Source organism: Rhinolophus hipposideros (genome assembly GCF_964194185.1).
Source record: "Rhinolophus hipposideros genome assembly, chromosome: 23".
In the NCBI taxonomy this organism is placed as follows: domain Eukaryota; kingdom Metazoa; phylum Chordata; class Mammalia; order Chiroptera; family Rhinolophidae; genus Rhinolophus; species Rhinolophus hipposideros.
In genome coordinates this window covers 24,515,017-24,533,997 of record NC_138069.1, presented here as the reverse complement: position 1 = coordinate 24,533,997, position 18,981 = coordinate 24,515,017, and the positions used below count along the sequence as shown (strand labels likewise).

Here is an 18,981-nt window from a genome sequence, read left to right as displayed (position 1 = left end):
ACGTTAACAAAGGTTCACGATAGACGCGTAATATAACTTTGTATCAGACTTATGTGAATACCCACTTTCAAAGCAAAATGGTCTTTCCAGTCACTACTCAGAACCTCATGGAAATTCTAAGCAGCCCATGACTGTTCTGGTCGTGGGAGCCAATAGAAGAGGGAGTAATGTAGGGTGTGCTGTAGCCCTGGGGGCAGGGAAGAGCCTGAAGAACAAAGCTTTCCAGACTTCTTTACTTGGGAGAAGGCCTGGGCTTGGAGGGAGTTGAGCTGTTAAGAACTATTCCAGGGAGAACCAACCTCTAAAAAGTCAAAAGAAGGCGTTCCTAAAGCTGCTGAGTAAGAGGGAGGGGTTGTCCCCTCTCAGTAGGCGAGGAGGGAGATACCCCCGAGTCCCAGACAGTTCAAATCGGCCAGAAAATCCTTCAGAGGCTATTAATTCACTAAAGTCCAGTACACTAGCTTAGAGAAAATCTGATTAACTCCACCTCCCCAGCTGGGCTCTCGAGTGAACTATATAGCTGGTTTCTGAGACTCAAATAAGGTGGGAAAACAGAGAAGCAGAGGGAAGAAAAAAACCGAGAGTGGGGATGGTAAGTACTAGATACCTGTATGTGCAGCTTGGCTCTACCATTGTTTTCTAGCAAGCCACAGCTCTCTGTGGCTCTGTTTCCCCAGCTTATGAAATGGAAATAAAACAGTCTCCTGTCTAGTTGGAAGATGGCATATCTTCTTCATCTCCCAAAAGGGTGCCAGAAGTGAGGCCAGGACAGCTCCCTCTTGACTCTGGAAACTGTTCAAAGAATTTCCCTTGTATTTTCCTGCTGCAGTGACCCCGGGGCAGTGGGTGGGGGGAGGGGTAGAAGGAAGGGACTTCCTTTATCCACCAGACTTCTTTTTGAAACCTCTCCTTTTTTTCTGCGGCCAAATATTATAACTTCAGAGCTCTAAAGAAAGAAACTCCAGAATCTGGTTTAATTCTTCCCTTTTAAGATGCACATCTGAACGGAGGCCTGTGGTGTTTGTTTTATTCACATACAACTACATACTTTAAAAATCAAGGCAATATTCTGACAGACCTCGAGAGATTCGCTCCATCAGCTCCCCTACCCCATGCCCGCATGCAAAGCAGAGGGGAGATGCGGGTCTCCTCCAGCACTCTAAGCGTTAAACTCAGCCCAGAGTCTAAACCGCAATTGGCCCAACACCGGGAAAAGATCTGGTTTTCGCTGCCGCGGGCCAATGAGCACCTCGAGTGGGAGGGTTTGAAGATACTAAGGAGTTTTCCCCCCTTTTTTCCCCTCTCCACCCCCTCCCATCGGCCATCGCCCGCCCCCTTTCAATCCCCCACACCGCCAGTTTGTTAAATTAATGCAGTAAGAAAGTCTTAAGCGCTGAAGGAGTCCTGGCCAAAGGAAGATGGGCGAGCTGAGAAAACCGAGATGTATCTGAAGCCGTGGACTGCTGAGCCCCGCGGGTTCGCCATGGACCCTGGCAGCCCCTGAAACTTGCCCTGAGCTCTCTCACGTCTGCAGCCCTGAGCAATGGGACACCTTTCCTGCAGCGATCATAACTTATTCGGCGGGGACCAGAGAACAGGAATCGCAAGGCGACAGCAGACAAGCACGCAGGCAGGGGAACGAGATTCTGGGACTCGGTCGCGATGCGCCAGCCTGGCACATTCTCTGGGATTTAACTGAAGGCATCACCGTCAATCGCTTCCCCGCGCCCCTAGCCCCCTCAAGCCAGCCCAGGGGTATTAAGCCCTGCTCTCTCTACCCAAGATGCTCGCTCAATCTAACGGGCCAGCGCTCTGATCTCCACAGAAGATTTTTTTTTTTCTTTGCATGGAGCTGGCCGTTTAAGCAGAAAAACGGGGGTAAAAAAGAAAATATACCCACCCCCAAACGTGCCTCCCCGGCGCCGCAGGGAGCCAACAGACACGCTGGAGTTTAACAAACAGCAATACTCTTCGCGCTCTTGAAAAGCAGGGCTGGACGCTCTCCGCGGTGCTGAAACGCTTCGCGGCTGCCGCTGTCCGTGGTACCCACGGCCCCCTCGCTCCAATTTCCCCTGGGGCTTTCCCTCCCCTCCTGTTTCCCACCTCCCCTTAGCATCTGGATTATTTTTTTTTTCCATAGCGCTCGCTGCTTTTGTAAGTGCCAATTTGAAACATTTTTCGCCCCCATAACTCGTGGACTACAAAGCACAAGGACCTGAAAAATGTACAGCTTCAATACTCTTCGACTCTACCTTTGGGAGACCATTGTATTCTTCAGGTATGCAATTTTCTACTGACCACATAGCTCTGCTGAAAATGGGGGAAAGGAGCACGGAGGCTGACTCTTTCCGTGATCCTTCATTTGGGGGGTGGGGGTGCTGTATACCGCTGCAATCGGGTCTTTCCATCCCCCCCCTCGTTTTCCCCCCCAAACCCCGCCCGCAGGGTGTCTGGTTTGTGCGTGGAGGTCTGAGACAGTCGTTGCTCGGGCACTGTTTGTCTGTTTCTTGTGATTTATTTGTCCTTCCACCTACTACACCCCTGCCTCATCACTGGCCCCCAGCCCCCCTGCATACTGGCTTTCACTCAGCTGAGGACTTTAAGGGGAAGCTTTAGGAGTTACTCAGTTTAATTAGGACTGCATTCTCTCAAACCGCAGTGCCGAAAATCTCAGCTCTCCCGTCTGGGAGCCAAGTGACAACTAGCGGTGACGGGGAAGGTTGCACTCGAACTCGCTGGACACAGAACAACATTTTATTTTCTATCCTTTTTTGTTGTTTTCTTTTTCTGCGGGGTGCGGGGGAGTGTTGCTGAGGGTTAGTGCTTGGAAACAATAGTGTTATGACCTCAGGTTGTAAAGCCCTCAACTTGGGTCCAGAACGGATCTGTTTAGAAATAGATTATGGGAAACATTTCCCTTCTGAAACTTTGGCTCTCTCCTCTCTCCCATTCACCTTTCCAAACTCTGTGTTGTTAGCTGAAGATCCTCAACTGATAGGCAATTCCTGTTTGTTTGGTTTCTTACTTTATGTCTCTCCCTAACTCAATAACTTGAGTTCCCCCACCAGTTGTCTCCCAGGCTAAAATTTTCTGCCTACAGGCTTAGCATTCTTATGTTAGTAGAAGTGAAAAGTGAAAAATCACCTCTTCAGGAAGCATTGAAATAGATAGTCCTTTTGTAAGTGGGTGAATCATGCCCTTTTCAGAGATGGTTATGATAAATTCCATTTATATAAATTGAAAAAAATTATTCTTCTTCCATGACCTGCAGGGATCATTAATCTTCCTCATTTTAGATGCCTGCCTCTCATGTTTTACATGGCATTGGATTAACAGTAATTTGAAAAACCTACTCTAGGTTTTTTAAAATAAGTAACCACCAAATATTAATCTCTCCTATCATAAACCAGCAAATAATTCTTGGGGTTTCTTGTTGTTGCTGTTGTTGGGTTTTTTTACATTGTAGAGTACTCTGCATATTGTTGGTTTGACTAATCCATTGGTTGGTTTATTAAATGAATGACACCTCCCCCTATATTATAAAGGTCTATATGTGAGCCTTCCTTCATGTCTTCCTGTTGAGATGAAAACAAGACCCCTTTTCTTCTCTGAGATACCCAATGCTAAAGCTTCTAATCTCCAGTTCAAATAATTCTTTGATAGGCCACAGTCCTGCCCACAGCTCAGAATGCAAATAGTGAGGGAGTCAGAATAGAGAAGTGCAACAATCCAGGGCCTTGTGAAATTTAGTGAAATGTAGCTATTTTGTGGGGGAAAGGATAGGAAGCATCCTCTTAACTTAACAATATCAACTCCCTTCTTGCATACATACATAGAACTGAAAATGTTGTGGAATGGGTAACATCTGTATGCAAATCGATTCTCTGTTTGGCTTACAGAGACAGAACTGAACCACAGAGATTAAAGAGCAAATTAATAAAACCAAGCACATCACCCTCCCCAAACTCCTTTTTTTCTTGATGAACAGTATGTAATGCTTGATTTTCTTCTCCCAGACGTTGTCTTTGACAAAAGGGAGACACAATCTAAAAGGTTTCCATTGTAATCATTTTGATAAGGTTATGAATCCCCCATGTTAATACTTCAAGTAAACTGGTGGTGGCCTATCAGGAAGCATCAGTCTTCACCTCCTTTCCCTACGGATGTCAAGGCATACATGAGCTATAATGGATATGGGATATAATTCCATGTGTTTATAGGGGAACAAGAGTCATAACTATGGAGAGCTGGAAAGGGATTGGTACCATTGCACTTTTCGAAATATAGGAATGGCTACATCATTTGAGGGGTAAATGTTGTTTCAGAAATGTCCTGAAACATAAAATCATAAAAACAAGAATTGAACTAAGGAAATGCCCTCAGCAATTTTTCAGAGAAGTGGAAAGGGAAAAAAAAGGTGATAAGGAGGGAAAGTATCTTTGTCTAATTGGCATTTTCATTTCTAACTCTGTCATTTGCTAAATTTTAGGAGAAAATAAAGAAGCATTAAAATCTGGGGGCTCAATAGAATGTATGTGGGGGTAAGTGGAGACTGGCAGCTCCCTAGAAGGTTCCATGTGAATAACCCCTTTTCCCCCAAGGGACAGGCACCATGTTGGAACGAGCCAATCCAATCATCTCAGACTCCCAGGTACTCCTTAGGATTAAATGATGCCAGCTGCTCACCTTGCTGGGGGAATCTGGGGGCTAGAAAAGCAAAGGAGATAACAGAAGTGCTGATGTATCAGCACTTAACCAGTGAAATGGCAATTATGACAGCAAAACAAACCAAACCATCAGAGTGCATGAGGCAGAAATCTCAGACGGTGCCAACACAGAGAACAATTGAGGACTTAGAAAGAGCTGTGAGGGAGAGAGATGAGGGTACTGGGTGACAAGCAGCACTGCAGTGCTCATCAGCTGTGCCCCCATAAGGAAAAGGAAGTGATTTGGCTGAAGTCCCTGTTCTGATATTTTAAAAGCCTGTGGGTCTGAAATCCATGGGTGACATTCTAGGATTCGATAACCTAAATTTTGTTTATATTCAACTGGGGATGCGGCTTTACACGCAGACTGGTCAAAAATAATAGGCAAAGATATGTGTCTTATGGTAGAAACACATTCCTTTCAAGCCAAAGGAAACTTGCTTTGATTCCTAGAGCACTTACGATGGCTTATGGTTGGCAAGGGACCAGGGTGACCCCAAAATATTCTCACCTTCTGAGTAACCCAAAGAGACCCATGATAAATAACCATGTTTCTCCGTCTCAGCACTATTGACATTTTGAACTGGATAATTCTTTGTCATCAGAGCTGTCCTGTGCATTGTAAGATGTTTAACAGTACCCTTGGCACCAGTGGCACCCCCGCCCCACACCATGACAATCAAAAATCTCTCCAGACACTGCCAAAAATCCAGGGAGTGGCAGGGGGTGGGAGCAACATTTCCTGCTGTTGAGAACCACTAGTATAGAATGACCAACTATTTCATCTGCTGTTCTGAGGTACTAATTATAATGAGGAGGAAAGTCTAGTTTCCATGAGAAAATGCCCCTAACGAAACATACGAAGCACTCCAGTGAAGCAAAAAGAAGCTAGCTTGTGCCTGAGAAGGGAATAAAGGCAGAGGCGATAAACCAAGTCTAACACATGGGTAGTTTTCCAAAAAGATGACAGTTGTTCTTTATGCGCCACTTCCATCTGCCATCCCTGTAGATGTTTCCTTGCACAGGGCATGGTACTGAATATATGGCGCTCCCTTGCTAAGAAAGGTCGCCAAAACCTTGAAGGGAAGATGTTCCTACTCTCCCTAGGGTTGAACGGAACATGGCAAATAGACTGTTTCATATCTCAGTCTTGAAAAACCACCCAATTGAAAGATACATGAGCTTTCCATTGAAGTGGCCCCTCTGGCGTCCCAGTCTCCAAACTTGCTCAGAGGGGCAGATGACCACCTGGACCTTTTCCTCCTGGTAGCATAGCTGTATTCTCATCTTACCTGCTGCATTTTGGGGCACTGCGCAGTGTCTAGGAGCTTCTGAAATGGGTCAAGGACTTTTTCCTAAGGAAAGAAGCCCCTTGGGAAAGTTTGCAGTAGGGCCAATCAAAATCTACCCTCTTTTGTGGGCTCAGGAACCTTGAGAAAGAGAAAACATCATGTCTTTTATTCCCATGGGACCAGCTTGGACAAGGACCCTAGGCTGGTAAATGAAGTTATGAAGCAGCACGTAACTCCTGCATATTTGCAAAACTGATAATGACCTTTTGGGGCATGTTTAGGGAATCTATCTTTTAGACCACCTTATGAAAGAGATTGGAACCATGTGGTGCAGTGGAAAGAGCAGTTAGGCTATGATTTGAGAGCCCCCTTCTCGAGTCAGCTCTGCTCCCTTCCTGCAGTATGGCTCTGACAAGTTTCTTTCCACTGGGAAGACTCAGTTTTCTTCCCAATCAACTCAAATGACAGACTGTCACATCTCTAAGTTCCTTCCAGCCTCGTACAAGGTCTTTATGCCACACACAGGCCCAGCCCCTCCAAGGCCCAGGATGAATTTGCGTCAGTGCTGACACCGCCTTCGTTTCTTGAGCAGGCATTTATTTATCCTGTGTTTATGTGTCCAGTCCAAAACTAGGCACTCTGCAGGGCACACAGAGGTAGCAGATGCCACAGTCCCTGTCCTTGCAGAAAGGGGAGACATCGCTCCCTTTAAAGCTACATTAAAACCCTTTTTCCTTCCTCAGAGGGCAGGCAGAGCTCCCCGCAGACAGCCTGTGCGCACGGCCTGCGACATTTCTGTGGGCGTCATTAACTTTATTTCCTTCATCAGATGGCAGAAGCCAAAATGATTTTTAAGATGGATGGCACTGTCTCCCGCCTGGCCATCTTGATGCTATTCTGTAGGTTTTTCTGCTGCTTTAGGTAAAGCTGCCTTGGCCCAACGGGCAGGAGACCTGGGATCCAGAATTGACCTAGTGGCGTGACCTTGAGAGGATTACATGACCTTTCTGGCCTCAGTTTCCCTCACTATAAAATGAAGGGAATTGGCAAATCACTGTCTAAAATAATTTTTAGCTGTGCCAGTCAAGAATTACACTCTCCCAATCTTCTCCATAAGAGAACAGCTTTGGGTACAGCTATCAGCATATTTCTATTATGACGAGAAATTGCAACAATGAATTATATTCAGGCTCCAAGTTCTGAGAGGATTGAGGACCTCACTAACAATTTCTCTAGGTTGGGAGTTACCCCAACCTAGGAACACTTATTGACAGGTCCCATAGATATGTCAGTTTCCCCAGGAAACACTTCGTATGATGACAAAACATAATGCCTGATAACTATCCTCCTGACGGGAGTGGCCTGAGAAAGAGGCCAAAGGTTTCTATCCTTTTATCGGGGATTCTGTTTAGGTTTTTCTCCCACATAAAGGCTATCTTTTAAAATTTCTGTTTTCCAAGCCCCATCCATCATTAACTTATTTTCTTTACCATTATTAGTCAAAGGCATACATAACTGTCAGAAATACTGAACATCATGAGATAAGCAATGTCGCCACACTGAGTTGCCCTAAGAAACAAAAGTAAAGACACGTGATGCTTTTTAGTGAGGCCGTAGAGCCTTGTCAGAAGTAAATATGCAATTTGTTGGATTCTTTGAAATTACTATTTCATGAACCCCCTAGGTACACAGGGACCCCATTTGGAAAACATTCGATGTGATTTATTCTATAGAGCTCCAAGAGAAGAACTGGAATACACTGATAGATTCTTTTTTAATATGCATATACAAATTCTAGATCAATGCATTTTCAAACTTTCTGGTAGATCAGTCAAATGGTGAAATGGGCTGCCTCAGTGGTAGTGAGGGTTCCTGTCAGTGGAGGGATGCAAGCAGAGACTGAAAGTCTACCTTTCGAGAAGGACATAGAAGAAATTTAAGCTGCTTTTGTGGATTAAGTTTGTAATTTGCTACAGAAACGTACATGAAATACAGGTCAGAGACAAATCTTCATAGTACTTATGTCCCCTCCTTTCCTGTTTCCCAAATTACCACCTGATCTTGTCAGTTCTCTGAGTCATGCCATAAACACACACTCACTCGTAACTTTTTCTTCTTTAAAATAGATTGGATAATGAATAAATAAGGCAAGGGACACAAACACACACAATGCGACCAAGGATTATTAAATGGAAATCACCTTGGTTATGTAAAAGCCTGGTTTTCAGCCATGAGAAGGACCTCAGAATAAGAGAATGTCAGAGCCAGAAGAACCACCAGAAAAGGCACTGGTCCATAGACGAGTCCACAGGCACGGATGGTAATCACAGGACGGACAGGCTGCATGGCGGAAGGCCTCTCAGCCCTGAACTCCTGCTGTCTCTCCTGCACTGACTCCCGGTTAAGCCTGACACACAACTGAAAACACCATAGGGCCGGTCAGCAAATTCATTCCAAGGGAACAATGTCCTGAGAAGCCCGGAAGAGGGGCTTATCCGCACACTGCCTACTCTTTGTAATGCAAGCCCTTATGAGGGGGGTTGAGGCCCCAACGCTTTTGAAACTCCTTATAAAGATCCTTTTGTGGTGTTCCGAAATTGATATTGTCCGAATCTCCCGAGGCTAATTCAGTGCAATTAGATTACCACTCTCTGCCTTTGAATTCGGCTGTTTTTCAGTGTCCGTTGCTAAATGAGTTTACCGTCTTAACAGGGCGCTGCTGATAGACATGAACCCTAGCCACGAAATGGGCAGCATTCTCTCTTGCCTCATATGCTGGGCCACCCACAGGCACCTAAACAACCTCCGCTGCCTTCCTCACAAGGTCCATCCTCCATCTCCCACCTTTTCACCCCCAGAGAATCCCACTTTCCTTCAGTGCCTACGGACCACCAGAATCAGGAAGACATAGGGCAGTCCTCTAACGCAACGGCTCTCCAATCTAGCTGGGAGGGGCTTGTCAAACACACATTTCCCCACCATCATACGAGACTACTGACACAGAATCTCTCAGGATGGGGACCCAGGAAACTATAATGCTGACAAGAATCTCTAAGTCGGTGCTGTTCAAACTTCAGTGTGTGTCTGCATCACCTGAGCACCTCATTAAGATGCTGAGTCAGACTCAGGAGGTCTTTGGTGGGGCCTGAGCGCCTGCATTTCTAACAGCCCCCAGGGGGTGCTGATGCTCTAGTAGACCAAACATGGGAGCAGCAAGGCTCCAAACCCTTCTGCCCGGGGGCCCAGACATAGATCAGCCCTTTTATTCTGAGATGAGGAGAGGAAAAGTGGCTTCCTCAAGGTTAGAGCACAGCAGAGCTCCCAAAGCTCTACCCCACTGTGCACATCCCCCGGACATGTTCCCCTGCGTGCCATCTGTAGAGCTCGTGTGCCCTGGACTCTGCCACTGCACTTCCCTTCCTTCAACCTTCACACACACTGCTCTCCCTGATAAACAGAACCGTGCACCCGGAGAAAGGCTCCTTGGGGAGCTCTCCCATGCCAAGAAGCCCTAGTGTACCCAAAGCCCCCATTCCCACAGCTGGGAACTCCCACTGTGTGCCGCTGGATAAAAGGAAGGAGCAGCTGAGAAATGGGCTTTGAATCCTGCCACCAGGGGCCATGCTCCTAGCAGTGAGTCTGTGGAGATTGATGGAGGAGGGAGATCAAGGGATCAGGAGGGAATCTGTGTTTGCTTTCTCCAAGGGTGATCGCACTGACTAGTAGTCCTGTGCGCACTATCAGCCCTGAGTAACTAGAGACTTCCCTTAGCACTCGCAAATGTGCAGAGGATGCTGCCCCATTCCACCATCAGCCTTACCTCAGAAAGGTCCTTCCTTCTTCTCTACCCCTCTGACCTATCGTCCTTTCTGCAAAAGCTCGTTAGCATCTTACACATCAAATAAAGTAACTGCTACGATCTTCAGCCTTCGAAAGCTGTGTGTTTATTGCTATGTGCTCAGTTCTGCAACACTCCCTAGCTCCAGAGGAATCCTGACTGCCAGGCAGACTTGCAGTCCTCTCTTACGAGAGCACTTTACACTTTATAGAGTGTTTCACATTCACGATCCCACATGAGCTTCCCAATCACCTTTAAAAATAGATACAAAACAGGGGTTACTATCCCCATTTTAGAGTTGAGAAAACTGAGGCTTGGAGAAGAAAAGTGACTTGCCTGAGACCATGCTATTAATCTTAGGGTAAAGCCAAGATTCAAATACAGATCTCCTTCCTCCTAGCTGACCACACTGTCTCTTTCCTCTTAAAGCTGGAAGATAGAGAGAGAAAGAAAGAGAGAGAGAGAGAGAGAGAGAGAGAGAGAGATCCATCCCTAACCCTTTATGTTGTATATCTATTCCTCTTTATATATTTCTCTTAAAGCTGCAGCCCCTGTGAGCTGGTACAGATATCAGGCTAATAGCCCTCACCCTCTGCCAGTAGGATGTAGGGGTAGAGAGCAGAGCTGGGAATATCCCATCAGGGCTTTAGTTTGACAGAATCATTTCCTTCTGATTCTCAGCCAGACAGGTATTTCTTTCTTGTTCTTAATAATTTTTAATTGTACAATATACGCATACAATCTCATTTTTTTTAATTCTAATACTAGACTTAAACCTAAAATCCCCTCCCAGGTTTTATTTCTTTAAGGAGTGATTTTATACACACACACACACACACACACACACACACACACACACACACACACACAAAATGATAGTGCTATAGATATTTCAATATTTATACACACATGTTGAAATATATATGGAAAATTATTAAACTACATATACTATCAATTGAAAAATGTACACTATTATTTCATGGAATCGTACTGCCCATTTAACTCTGTAATTTGTTGTATTCATGTATCAACATGTCTTGGGAAGTTTTACCTGTTGAGGCATACAGCTCCACCTCATTCTTTTAACTCCTGCAAAGCATTTTATGTTACAGATCTCCCATTGTTTTCCAGCCATCCACCTATTGATGGGCATTTATATTTTTTCTAATTTCTCCACTGTAATTAGTGCTGCAAAAGAAATCACAGTGTACCTACATCTTTGTGACTACATGTGACTTTTTCAGGCAGGTAACAAGAACAAGAAATGGAACTGCTGGGGCACAGAGCATGTCCATCTTTTGTATTAACAGATGCTGTACGCAGACATTCCTTTCTTCCTGACCATTCCCTTCCTTCTTCCCTCCCTCACAAGGCTCCATCTCAGGCTTGACTGCAACAACTCACCAATAATGTCCAGTACAATTTACTGAGTGTTTACTGAATGCTAAGTATTGTGCTAACAACCATATGCCTCATTTCATAATCCCACGGAAGTCCTTAGATGTAAATATTATTATTATTATATTCCCATTTTTTTAAAGGTGACAAAACTGAAGCATAAAGAGGTTCTATAATTTGTCCAAGGATGATGGGAGAAAATTTGTGACTGAGTTGGGAGGTCAGGAAGAAGGACAGCGTAATCTCTGGACTGTTTTTACATTTTTTTTAAATTGCTGATCTCTAGTACTTAGACCAAAGACCTTTTCAAGCCCCACACTCTAACCTCCAAACGCAAATAAGACCCAGTCTTATTTTACTTAAATATAAGACCAGGTCATAATATAATATAATATAATATAATATAATATAATATAATATATAATGTAATATAATGTAATATAACGTAACATAACATAACTTAACATAACATAACATAATATAATATAATATAATACTGGGTCTTATTTTACTATAAGACCGGGTATAATATGATATAATATAATATAATATAATATAATATAATATAATATAATATAATATAATATAATATAATATAATACCTGGCCTTATTTTACTATAAAACTGGGTCTTATATTAATTTTTGCTCCAAAAGACTCATTAGAGCGTATTGTCCGGCTAGGTCTTATTTTCGGGAAAACACGGTAGGGCTACCATGTTCATTTGTGCTGCCCTTCACTTAGCGTACTGGGCTTTAATATGACAAAACACTCAGTTTGCCACAATACGGACTCCACCTCCTGTTCTAGTTCCTTTACTTCACACAAACCAAATTCCAGCTCGAACTGAACTGCTCATTGGTTTCTGTAACATGCCCATTAGTCTTATCTCTGTATTTTTCTCACACTGTTCCCTACCCCTCCATAAATCTGGAAAAACTCCTTCCCCCATTTCTACACTGAAAGGCACACCAACCAGCTCTGGATTCAAGCTTATTTCATTTTCCTTGCTGTATTATCTTGGCAGTTTGCTCAATCTTTCCAAGCCTCAAGTATCTCATCTTAAAAAATGGAAATAACAACTTTACTGTTAGATAAATGAAGCCACCTTTTGAGCACATTTTCTAAGCCAAAGACAAGCCCTTAACGAACGATAACTCCGTCTCCACTTCTCCGAGATCCTCTCCATGCTTCACCTCCTCCAGGAGGCATCCCTTGGATTGCCACCATCCCTGCCCCCACTGGGCACGGGCTTTCCTTCCTAAATCCTTTGGAAATGGAGGCCTTACTCTTGGCCTCAGTTTGCTCAAAGTGGCCTTCTGTGTATTTGGGTGCCCTTCGACCTGCCCTGCCAGATTGTAAGCCCTCCGAAGGCTAGAAACTTAATGCATTTCTTGGTGCTGTGAAAGGCCAACAAGACCAGAGAAACACCCCCGGGGACTTCCCAGAGTTTTCAACTTGCACCACTTCCTCTTCACGGAGGTATGATACAGGGGTTCCTGTATAGTAGATATTCGGTGCTTGTTGACTTTGTCCCCATGTCTCTCCTGTCTTTCTCTTACTGGCTCTGCAGAAGCCCAGCACCGGAAGGCTTTCAACCAGCCAACCCCAAAAGCACTGCTGTGTCTCCCCGTGACCCCTTTTTGCTCCAAGAAATGAGTCACAGGGAGAGTGAGCTAGACACGGCAGCCCAGCCCTGGCTCAGCAGCTGTTGCAGTGAGTTGTTCAGCCTTATCCTTGCTGTCTGGCAGAGCATGTCCAAATACTGGGCTTCTCAAAAATATTGGAGCTATCGCAGATAAGGCTGCTTCGCACCATCACCTGGGTCTACAGAGAGGATCCTTCCATCGACAAGGGAAACTTTGTAAAATGGCTTTTAATTGTGCAGAAAGCCTGAACTTCATTGAAGATAGTTTTCTTGATGGGCCCCAACCATCTAATAGAAAAAGGAAAGCTCTTCACAGGAGCCAAGAAAAGATTGTATCATGCCTAGAGAGAAGGAACTTAGAGGAATCTGTTGGATATGCCTTGAAATATAAGAAACTACACTTCCTGAAAAAGAGGGTGATATGGTTCCATAAGAGATGTAATCCCCATGCTGCCTCAAATTGAACAGCCTAGAGATTAAAGCAAGTTTTCCTTCCCTGCAAGCCCTACTCTGACTTTGTAACTGAGTCTCAGTGTTTCCATCCCTAAGGTAAGACTGGACTATGTAAAGACTACAGGTCTTTCCAGCTGTCATTGCAAAATTCTTAAATGAAGTTGATTCACAGAAGACCAGCAATTAAAAACTCTAGCTTGGGAATCAGTCGCATATATCCTGGAGTCCTGGTTATACAACTTGCTAGCGATATGCCTTGGAGCACAATTATTTTTTAAGATTCCTAAGCCTCAATTTTCCTCATCTGTAAAATGGCAATGATAATTATCCCTCCCTGACAGATCAGCCTAAGGACAAAATGGAAGAAGGCACGTAGAGTGTTAGCACTGCATGTGGCACATAGCAATTGTGCAAAGCAGGAGAACCATGATTACTATTATTAAAGAGGGGTAGGTGCTAGGCATTGTGGGAACATAAAAAAGAGCCTGACTAACTCTGCCTGGAGGTGGGGAGACAGTACAGATTTGAGAGGAGTCAGGACACTTAAACTGGGCCATAAAAAAATGACTAATTCACCAGGTGGCAAAGAGTGCCAAAAGAGCATGATGCAGGCAGAGGAAAAAGGCCTACAGAACAGGCAAGATGGAGGATGTGATGCTCAAGGGCACTCACTGGATGGACCAGCTGTCCACCGTTTCCCAAGCTCAGCCCAGTCCTGCCCTGCCCTGCTCTCTCCCAATGGGCCTTTTATCCCTTGGAAGCATGGGTGTGAGTGGATAATTTGTTCATTGCCCCAAAATAATAATACTTACTGTAAGCCAGCAATTGTTCTTAATTCTGGAGATAGGAACAGTGACGAGCAAAATAGACATGGTCCCTGCTCTCACCCCACTTAACTTCTAGCGGGGGTCCAGACAAACAACTTGGAACTATAGAACTTCAGGCCATGGTCAGTGCTATACACCCAGTAAAACAGGATAATAGGACAGAGAAAGGTCCCCTGGAGTCCACCCCAGGGCACCTATACTTTCACTTAATCATAGGGAGATGGGCACGTGGAAGAGGACGGTTCCTTTTTACTGATGAGGAAACAGAAACCCTGAGAGGAGCAGTGATTCATCTAAAGTCTCGAAGCCAATAAGTGCCAAAGGCAGATGGCCTCATTCCATGCAGGAGAGTCAAAAATATCCAGGACAAAAGACTAAATGGGAGAAAAAAGCAAATAGCAAAACAGTATGTATAGCAGAACTGCATTTCTATTTTGTTAATGTTTTATTGCTTTCATAGAGAAAAAAAAAAAAAAGTCTAGAGAAATAGACCCAAACTGTTTATACTTGTTATTATCTCTTGAGAATGAGACTATGGGGACTTTCGTTTCCTACATTAAATATTTCAGTAATGCTAGAATGTTTTACAACAATATATATTACTTTTGAAAGCTGAAAAATATTTAAAAATATTTTTTTTTAAAAAAAAAACAAAAGGATGTCAGAGAGTATGGGCACACACACAAGCAAATTTGGAGTCCACCTTAATAAAAGACAACATGCACAAGGTGAGCAAAAAAGACATTTGGAGTGATCCGAACCGGTGTCTGGTTGATTAAAACAAGTAAAAACAAGCCTAGAGGCAGAGACTGCCTGGTGTGTTTGGAAGAATTTTCTGAGCAAATGAAAGTTGCTTTCCCACTGAAGTCATTGTGCTAGAAGTAAAATGTCATTGGAAAAGAGAAGGCCAGAGTTATAATATATACCTGGGTTTTTAGAAGAAGTGATGGATGGGACATATTTTCAAAGGAGAATAAGAAATAAAAAGGAAGGGGGGAAGAGAAGCGAGGGAGAAAGAAGGAGACAAGAAGAGTAATAAAGAGAGAAGAGCACTCAACTCAGTTCTGTTCTGGGTTTGGCCAAGAATTCACTGTGTGAGTCTCTTTCCTTCTCTGGACCACGGTATTCTCATCTGTAAAATGGGTGGGTGGACTGTACTAGACAACTTTAAAGATCTCTCTCAGCTCCATCGTTCTAGGATTCAGAAACCAACGACGGAAAAGAAAGCATACAGAGGACCAAAAGAGGAGAGAAATGTAGGTGGGTGGAAGCAAATGCTAAGGAGGAATGATGAAAGGAAGAAGAAATAAGAGGAGAAAGAAAGGAAGAAAGGCATTTCCCAAGCAGTTGGAGTCTGCTTATCTTGTTGAAAGAAGAGAAGGAAGGACTCTCACATCAAGAATGACAACATCAGGGGCCGGCCCGGTGGCTCAGGCGGTGAGCTCCGTGCTCCTAATTCCCAAGGCTACCGGTTTGATTCCCACATGGGCCAGTGGGCTCTCAACCACAAGGTTGCCAGTTCAATTCCTCGAGTCCCCCAAGGGATGGTGGGCAGCGCCCCCTGCAACTAAGATTGAACACAGCACCTTGAGCTGAGCTGCCACTGAGCTCCCGGATGGCTCAGTTGGTTGGAGTATGTCCTCTCAACCACAATGTTGCTGGTTCGGCCCCCCGCAAGGGATGGTGGGCTGCGCCCCCTGCAACTAGCAACGGCAACTGGACCTGGAGCTGAGCTGCACTCTCCACAACTAAGACTGAAAGGACAACTCAACTTGGAAAAAAAGTCCTGGAAGTACACACTGTTCCCCAATAAAGTCCTGTTCCCCTTCCCCAATGAAAATCTTAAAAAAAAAAAAAAAAAAGAGGTCCTTTGTTACAAAAAAAAAAAAGCATATGGTGCTGATGAAATTGCAGAACATGTGGTGAAGTCATGAGTAGACTTTAAAAAAGAAAAAGAATGACAACATCAAAAATTTTATCCTCAGGCAGCCACTTCCCCATCTCCTGCTGGTGGGGACCATGGCTGATGTTGGTAGGAGCCATGGCTGATGTCTGAAGAACAGGCTCCTGGAAGAATGGAGGATGCTGCCTCGTTCTCCAGTCTAGGTAGGAGAGCAGCCCCTCCTCCTGTGGGCCTGACAATGGACAACAACGATTAGCATATTCCCAGGCTCTGGAAGATGTCCTGGGGAAAAGACTAGAGAATGTGCCCAAGGGAGCTCCAACTGCAACATTACCCTTTGTGCCCGTGAGGCCGCCATCTTGGGAACCACCAAATAGAAAATCCCGGGCCAGAAAGAATCTTCCAAGGTCATCTTCTCCAACCTCCTGCCTCTAAGCATTCCTTCCCTAGGCCGTGTGCCTAAGGATTTAGCCCCAAATGACACTCAGTCCTATGCTCTGATCTTTTCATAGTTGTCGGAGCCATTCCAGGCTGTGAGGGCCCTGCAGACGAAGACAATACCTCCCAATGATGGATGATCCCCTAATCCTCATGGCACAGTGCTGGGCACACATGGGTTTTTCAAACCCATCTGATAACTGATCAGTAGGGTAAAATGGTTCTAATCTCTCTCTCAGTAATAGGTAGTCAGCTGCTTACTCCACTGCCCCGTTTCAAAGTCCAAGCTATCATTTGCCTGAGGGGACAGAACCTGGCAGATACCTTCCCCACAGAAGTGAGGTAGAATACCCCTCTGCAGGTAATATCTCCAAATCTGGAATTGACCCCAATGAGGGAGTGAATAGATAGTGTCACTATATAAACGAGAACCTCGGGTACAAATACAACACCACAGATCATTGTCCATAAACATATAATGAGCAACTTCAGCATACCAGGTTCTGACCTAAGCAATTTTTCTGAATTATTTGACTCTTCCCAACAATCCAGAAATTAGAATTAAGTATTCCTAGTTTACAGATGAAGAAACTGAAGCTCAGAGAGGTTAAGCAACTTTCAAGGTCATACAGACAAGTAGTCAGGTCACAATTCTAGCCTAAGGAAGCCTCTTCCTTATTAGGTAGTTTTCATGGCCAAAATATTCTTTCCTCACATGTATCAGGGAACCACCAACCTCTCTGAAAGTCCCATCTGCCTTCCCTAGGACAAGTCAGTGGGCTATACGAGGACCCTAAGTTATGGAATCAGAAAGATCTGGTTCTATTCCTACCTTACCCGCTACTAGCCATCTAATTTTCAGCCAAGTCACTTCCGCCATCTGGGCCTCGGTTGCCTTATCTGTACAATATGAACACAAGTAGGTACCATGTTTTCCCAAAAATAAGACCTAGCCAGATCATCAACTCTAATGTGTCTTTTGGAGCAAAAATTAATATCAGACCTGATCTTATTTTACTGTAATATAAGACTGGGTCTTTATAATATGATATGATATGATATGATATGATATGATATGATATGATATGATATGATATGACATGACATGATATGATATAATATAATATAATATAAAATATAATATAATACCAGGTCTTATACAGGTATTAATTTTTGCTCCAAAAGATGCATTAGAGCTGACTGTCTGGCTAGGTCTTATTTTGGGGAAACAGGGTACCTCATATAGAGTTTTGCAGAAAAAAATTAGTAATATTTGCAAAGGGCTTATCTCAGTGCCAAGCAAATAGTAAATACTCAAGAACATTATTTTATTAAGTTGAATCCCTCTTCCCATGACAGCCCAACAGGGATTTGTGAAAAATGATCTAAGTCTTCTCTGAGCCAAACACCACCGAGTCTTTAATTATTCTTTACAGGTCAATTTCAAGTTTGTTTACCAGCCCAGTTGTTCCTTTCTGGACCTGTTCCAATTTGTTAATGTCCCTCTTAAAATGCAGGACCTATGATGGAGTATAACAAATTAGCCAAGATTTGAAGTACAGCCCACATCCAGCTTTTCCTTCCACCCCTGCCTCTTTCAGTCTTTAGATTTTTTCTGAAGTTCTTCAGAATTACTAGCTGTAACCTGGACTGGAATAAAATTTTAGTGAAGACTGTATGAATCTTATCACTAGAAACTTTAATTTGTCTTTGTAATAAGGGCTAACATAACAAGTGGTCTCTATGAGCCTGCCACTGTATCAGCACTTGATGTGTATTTTCTCCCTTCATACCAACAATCCTAGTGGCACCATTATTCCCCTCATGTTACTGGTAAAGAAACAGATTTGAAGAGATTGAGTGTCTTGCCCGAGATGACACAGCTCTGTGGCAGAATCAGAGTTGAATCTACCATGCTAGCCTACCTCAAGCATGTATGGGATGTTTGGAATACGTAAGGACTTTCAGAACTAGAATAATGGATATAACACAAACAGAAGACATAGGCAGGGCAATTTAATTTTTTAAAAAATGGTATCACACAACGTTGGACTTCTGAACTACACGGCCGCAAAGATCTCTCCTTCTCCCCTCTAGCACATTCCAATGGCTACGGCTTCTTGGGCAATATCAGTTTATGGAGAAAAGGGGTAAAGATAGACGCCATAGTCTCTCTTCTAAGTCTCACCTTCTCACCACTGTCTTCAGCCCTTGCTCCTCCCAGACTCCTCCTTATGAAGAATTAATTTTCAATGAGGAGCCCAGCGCTAGCCCTGCAGTGGGGAGGGGCTCCTTTACATTGGTAGAGCTTTTCTGCTTTAGAAATATTTATAACCTTTGACTCAGCAAAATTTTGCTTCTAGGATATGAACAGAGGTTTGTGACCAGGGGGGGTTTTCACAGCATAATTCATAACAGCTAAAAATTGAAAACGATATAAATGCCCATCAATAGAGGGAGAGCTAAATGAATGCTACTA

At 44.0% G+C, this 18,981-nt stretch overlaps 1 protein-coding gene across 2 annotated transcripts in view; it reads left to right on the top strand.

Annotated features, from left to right (window-relative positions):
• Window positions 1–1,420: 1,420 nt before the first annotated feature.
• The window catches only part of GLRA1 (glycine receptor alpha 1), a gene marked incomplete at its 3' end in the record, with an annotated part of 73,137 nt that continues 55,576 nt past the window's right edge, over window positions 1,421–18,981 (top strand). For both annotated transcript variants that reach the window (XM_081035393.1, XM_081035392.1), the window contains exon 1: window positions 1,421–2,278. In XM_081035393.1, coding sequence (XP_080891519.1) covers window positions 2,223–2,278 — 56 coding nt within the window. In that variant the 5' untranslated portion in view covers window positions 1,421–2,222. The remainder of the gene's footprint in view (window positions 2,279–18,981) is intronic.